Source organism: Mustela nigripes, unplaced genomic scaffold, assembly GCF_022355385.1.
Source record: "Mustela nigripes isolate SB6536 unplaced genomic scaffold, MUSNIG.SB6536 HiC_scaffold_1981, whole genome shotgun sequence".
Taxonomy (NCBI): domain Eukaryota; kingdom Metazoa; phylum Chordata; class Mammalia; order Carnivora; family Mustelidae; genus Mustela; species Mustela nigripes.
Window position 1 is genome coordinate 1 of NW_026741388.1, and position 5,309 is coordinate 5,309.

Sequence of the window (5,309 nt, forward strand, 5' to 3'; positions counted from 1 at the left end):
ACGCTCTCGCGGTCCAAGGCGCTGTCCAGCACCAGCGAATAGTAGTTCTTGAAGGTGGACACCAGCTTGAAGGGGACACGGGGTGTTAATGAGCAGGTCACCTGCCCATTGGCACCAGAGTCACGATCGGACACGCTGATAAGGGCGATGACAGTTCCCACCTGAGCATCTTCTCGCACCGGGAGTGACAGAGAAGTGATAATTACCGTAGGTGAATTATCATTTTCATCCAGAACTTCCACTAGTACGGTGCAGTGACCAACCGTAGGTGGGTTTCCTTTATCTGTAACATCTACATGAATTTCATAAGTGTTACTGTCCTCAAAGTCAATTGCATCATTTACTCTTATTTCTCCCGTTTTTTCGTTCATTAGAAATTTCCTCCTTACGCTGGGTGGAACCAAAGTGCTAAATGAATATATCATTTCCTTGTTTATTCCTTCATCTGCATCAGACGCATTTAGCCATATTACTAACGTTTGGTTCGCTGAATTTTCATACATCTTAACTTCATAAACGGATCGGTCAAATACAGGCGCATTATCATTGGCATCCAACACCAAGATCAGCAAAGTAACAGATCCAGTATACGCCGGTTTACCTCCATCCGTTGCGGTTAATAACAACTGAAGCTGAGCATTTTCTTCACGATCCAGCATTTTTTCTAGAACAAGCACTGGGGATTTGCCTTTGTCTTTTTTGTTTATAATATCAAGAATGAAAAACTCATTTGGACTAAGTCTATAGGTAAGCACTGCATTCTCTCCAACATCCGCATCAGATGCGCCTTCTAGCGGAAATCGAGAGTCAAGCAGTCGAGATTCGGGTATTAAAAGCTTTTGTTCTGAGACGGAGAAGACCGGCGCATTGTCGTTAATGTCCTTCACCTCCACCTCCACATGGAAAACCTGCAGCGGCCTGTCCACGATCACCTCCAGGTGGATGCTGCACTCCGCGCTCCGCCCGCACAGCTCCTCCCGGTCAATCCGAGAATTCACAAACAAAACGCCATTCTGCAGATTTACCTCTAGAAGGTCCCCGTGACCCGTGGACGCCACGCGGAAAAGGCGCGGTACGAGCTCCGTCAGCTCCAGCCCCAAATCCTGAGCGATGCGGCCCACGAAGGTGCCGTGTTTGGCCTCCTCCGGGACGGAATAGTGGAGCTGGCCGCTCCCCGCCTTCCAGGCTGCGGGAAGCAGAAGCAAGAGGAGGCGCAAAGCTCTTTGGTTGCTGGGTGTGTAGACCAACATCCTATCTCTCTGCCGATTTACAAATTGATGAACCAGCGGTCTAGAAGAAACATGTTCTCTAAATTATCCTATTCGACTTCTTACATCTAATTTTATCATAAATGGCTGAGATCTGAGAACGTAGCTCCTTTCTATCCTTGAGAAACAAGATTATGCCTTTGTTCTAAAAAACATTTCGTGGAAGACAGCGACATCCGGTGGCTGAATGTGTAAGTACAATTCCGTGCTTTTAACCTGTCTTTCAGTCATCGCTTTTCATTGTATTTTGATGGATTTGTATCTCTACAGATCTCCAAAAGTTCACATGATGTCTCCTTTGTATATAACAATAATTACTGCATACTCCTGAGTATGCAGGGTTTCCTGAGTGGAGAACCTCAGAGAAGCAATTTCTTCCCCAGCAATGATTATCATTAGCTATTTTGGAAAATAGTCTTAATATTTGTATATACTGAGTGTATTAGTATTTTACTGGATGACAATTTTAGACCAATTCCAGTTTTTTTAAGATCTGATTTATTTGAGAGACAGAACGAGTGGCGGGGAGGAGCAGAGGGAGAGGGAGAAGCTGACTCCCCATTGAGCCAGGAACCTCATGAGGGACTTGATCCCAGAACACTAAGATCATGACCTGAGCTGAAGACAGGAGCCCCAAATATTTTCAAGTTTTGATACTCAATTCACTTCTCTTTGTCATTATCTGAGATTAAATAAAACTTAGTAGACACTAATCTGAAGAATCAATTCTCTAAGTTGTTTAAAACCCCTAAATTTCAGTCATCACTAGTCCGTTGAGAGATCACTGGCTTTAACATCAGAAATGCCTCCATTCTGATTCCTATTCTTAAACTTACTAGTTGTGTGACCTGGGGAAAATAATTTTACCTCTCTGCCTCTTTTCAGTTTTATAACATTCATACAATAATAATATGGTGGTTGTATGAATTATGATATATTATATGCCTAGGATTGTACCTTAAGGGGAGTGAGTGGTTCATAAATGGCAATATTCTCAGGCCTCAATTTAGCCACATTTATTTTCACATTGTGTTAAGACCACAATAAGCTTTTTGGTTAAAAAAAAAAAATTATTACCTGTAGAATATTATAACTGTGCAAGGCCTTCACAGTTACTACTGCACAGGCTGATTGGTGGTTCCGGTCTTTAGGAAAACAGAAAAGTACTTTTAGTGAGAAATCAGTTACACAGGGAGAAGTTTCACTTTCTGATATGCATCTTACATGGGCAAAAATAACCTTAATTGTGATTCTAAATAAAATAATTCAAAAGTGTGTGATTTCCACTTGCAGAGACAAGTGCTTTCATCTTTGTTATATTTAATCTTTTCAAGGACCCCATTACAATTTTGGAATTATCTAATAGTTTTATCAGTGTCAATAAAGCTCTTCATCACTACCTGAAGTAAAAATATTTTGTTTCTCAAAGTTCTTGGAACCTAATATTCAGCAACTGAAATTCTCTTTTAATATATCTACACTACTGAAAAAAAAGAGAAAATTCTCTTTTCCCAAGAAGGGAAAACTTAATAATAGGAACTTTGGTCTTATCCAAAGGTTAATTTATTTACTTTAATGATGTTGTGACTTATAAAAGAGATTACAGTGTGCTCATGCTTCCTGATGATGTAAAAGGTAAATAAATTCCTTGCTAGATGTTCACTGATCTTCTGAAAATTTGCATATGACGATCGCCCATAATCAGGAGAAAACAAATATTAAGGACAAAATTACCAATTATATCAATACAGCCATCAATAATAAAGAATAAAATGTATAATTATAGAAGACATAGTAAATAATAAATCATACTAGCTCTAAGAGACTAAAGGAGTGGGGCAGGGTGGTTAAATTTCTAGCACTCCTCAATCCACATAATCCACATAACATATAATCAAATACCTGGGCCCAATTCATTTAATTAATTGATTCATCTATTCTAATAAATTGTTTTTATACTTTTCTACTTCTTTAGACTGATCTTAAGTTAAAGTCCATTCAAATTCTGATTCAGTTGCTCTTGCACATGAAAAGTACAAGGACAAATATATTTGATTTAAGGTGAATTATGCTGACAGACATGGACAGGATTGATTACAGGAGCTCAGAGAATACTCAAGTTATGAAAGAAATACAGTGCAAAAGGGGTGCCTGGGTGGCTCAGTTGTTAGGTGTCTGCCTTCTGCCTTCCGCTCAGGTCATGATCCTAGGATCCTTGGATGGAGTCCGGCATCCTGCTCCCTGCTTCATAGGGAGTCTGCCTCTCCCTCTGCCTGCCGCTCCTCCTGCTTGTGTGTGTGTGTGTGCTCTCTCTCTGACAAATAAATAAATCTTTTAAATAAACAAATAAATAAATCATATATATGTATATGTATAATGAAGAGAAAATAAACTGCTTTGTAACATATGCCAAACATGTCCTCTAAAAGGGAAAAGAAATATTGAAACATATTATTTAAGTGATTTTTACTTGCACTTTCATGGTTTTATTGTAACTCTATTCTCAAAGCTACTGATTTTGCTCTCCTGAGTTTTCAATTAGGAATATCTTGTTAAAAATCTAACACAATAAAAAAATACTGGAATAGAAAAATAAGTCATGTAACAAAACTCAACATAAGTACAAATGAAGTTTCTAAAATATAAATTAGAAAACAAAAACTTGGACTAAACACAGTATGAAGAACCACCAATCTGAAAGTCACATGCCACAATTCAGGAAATATAAATTTAATATGTAATGAGTTTAAAGGTGCAATTTACCATCTCCAGATTTCTGTCTTTCAGAATATTGAGAGAAAAAGTAAATCATCATCTCCCCTGATAGGAGTAACTTTTTAAAGTTATAGACTAAATTTCAAGAGAATTCAAAGTTTAGAATATACATATATCTGTAATGCACAAACATGTATGTATACTAACAAAAATTTCAGTAAAAAGTAAAAAGTCTTTTGAAAAAAGAAAGTACCTCAAGGAAGTATTTTCTCCAATATCAGATAAAAGATGAATTTCAGGAAATGTTCTAAATGTAAACGAGATTCTCAATCAATATACCACAATATTCTCAACCAAGTATATAGAAACATATTTTACAAAAGTTGAAATGAAAGTTATATTTCTAGCATTTGTTGTCAGAATTAGATTCCTAAGGTAAAGTAAGTGTTTTCTAGGGTATACTGAAATTTATTCATTGAAATAATAAACACTGAGTAGTGCTGGCCAACCATGCCTTTAGTATCCATCCAGAGAAAGGTAGAAAAGTACAGTTATATATTGCCACTTTGGGTTTCTTTTAAACAATAGATTATATACTAAAGTATCATGCAAACTTTAGAAATGAGAGGCATCTGGATGACTCTGTCAGTTAAGCATTTAAGGCTATGCCTTCTGCTCCAGTCAGGATCCCAGATTCCTGGGATCCAGCCACCACATCCCAGCTCGGCACAGAGTCTAATCCTCCATCTCCCTCTGCCCTCCTCTCTCTCGTGTTCGCGCACGCGGTCTCTTTCAAATAAACATATAAGATTTTCTTTTTAAAGAAATGAATAAATGATGGACTGGTGTTGAAGTATACTTAATGTGTAGCAATTAAGTTACTTTTCACCGAATAATTTTCAGGTGCAGTGGCAGCACCGCTTTAGGAATTCAATATGATTCCCATGACAGGTTTTAAATGAAATTGATTCCAGCACCCACTAAATAGTAATCAATGAATGGTTTTTAATGATTCGTATTTGGAAGTCAAAATACAAAAGGCAGGTATAAACTTAAAGTATTCAACTTCTGAATAATAAATAAAATATTCGCAGATCTCTAGAATGAGTAAAAACTATTCAAGAGACCCGTCTGCAAATAAGAATGTTTTTCACACTTCGAAAATAAATATATAGTGAATAAAATATTTGAGTAACCCACCTTTCCAGAGGACTCCAAAGAAGCTTCTGAATCTTCCGTTGCATTTAGAGACCCAGGACACGGAGGAAGACTGGGACTAAAGGCCATGAGGTCGGTCTTGGGAGCGCCCTCCCCAGAGCACACCCT

At 37.8% G+C, this 5,309-nt stretch overlaps 1 protein-coding gene across 1 annotated transcript; it reads right to left on the reverse strand.

Annotated features, from left to right (window-relative positions):
• Window positions 1-5: 5 nt before the first annotated feature.
• LOC132008895 (protocadherin alpha-10-like) lies at window positions 6-1,627 on the reverse strand (the record flags this gene model as incomplete). The annotated part of the gene is made up of 1 exon (XM_059387388.1): window positions 6-1,627. A coding segment is annotated over exon 1 (1,245 nt), but the record flags the coding sequence as incomplete, so codon positions are not given.
• Between the last annotated feature and the right edge of the window lie 3,682 nt (window positions 1,628-5,309).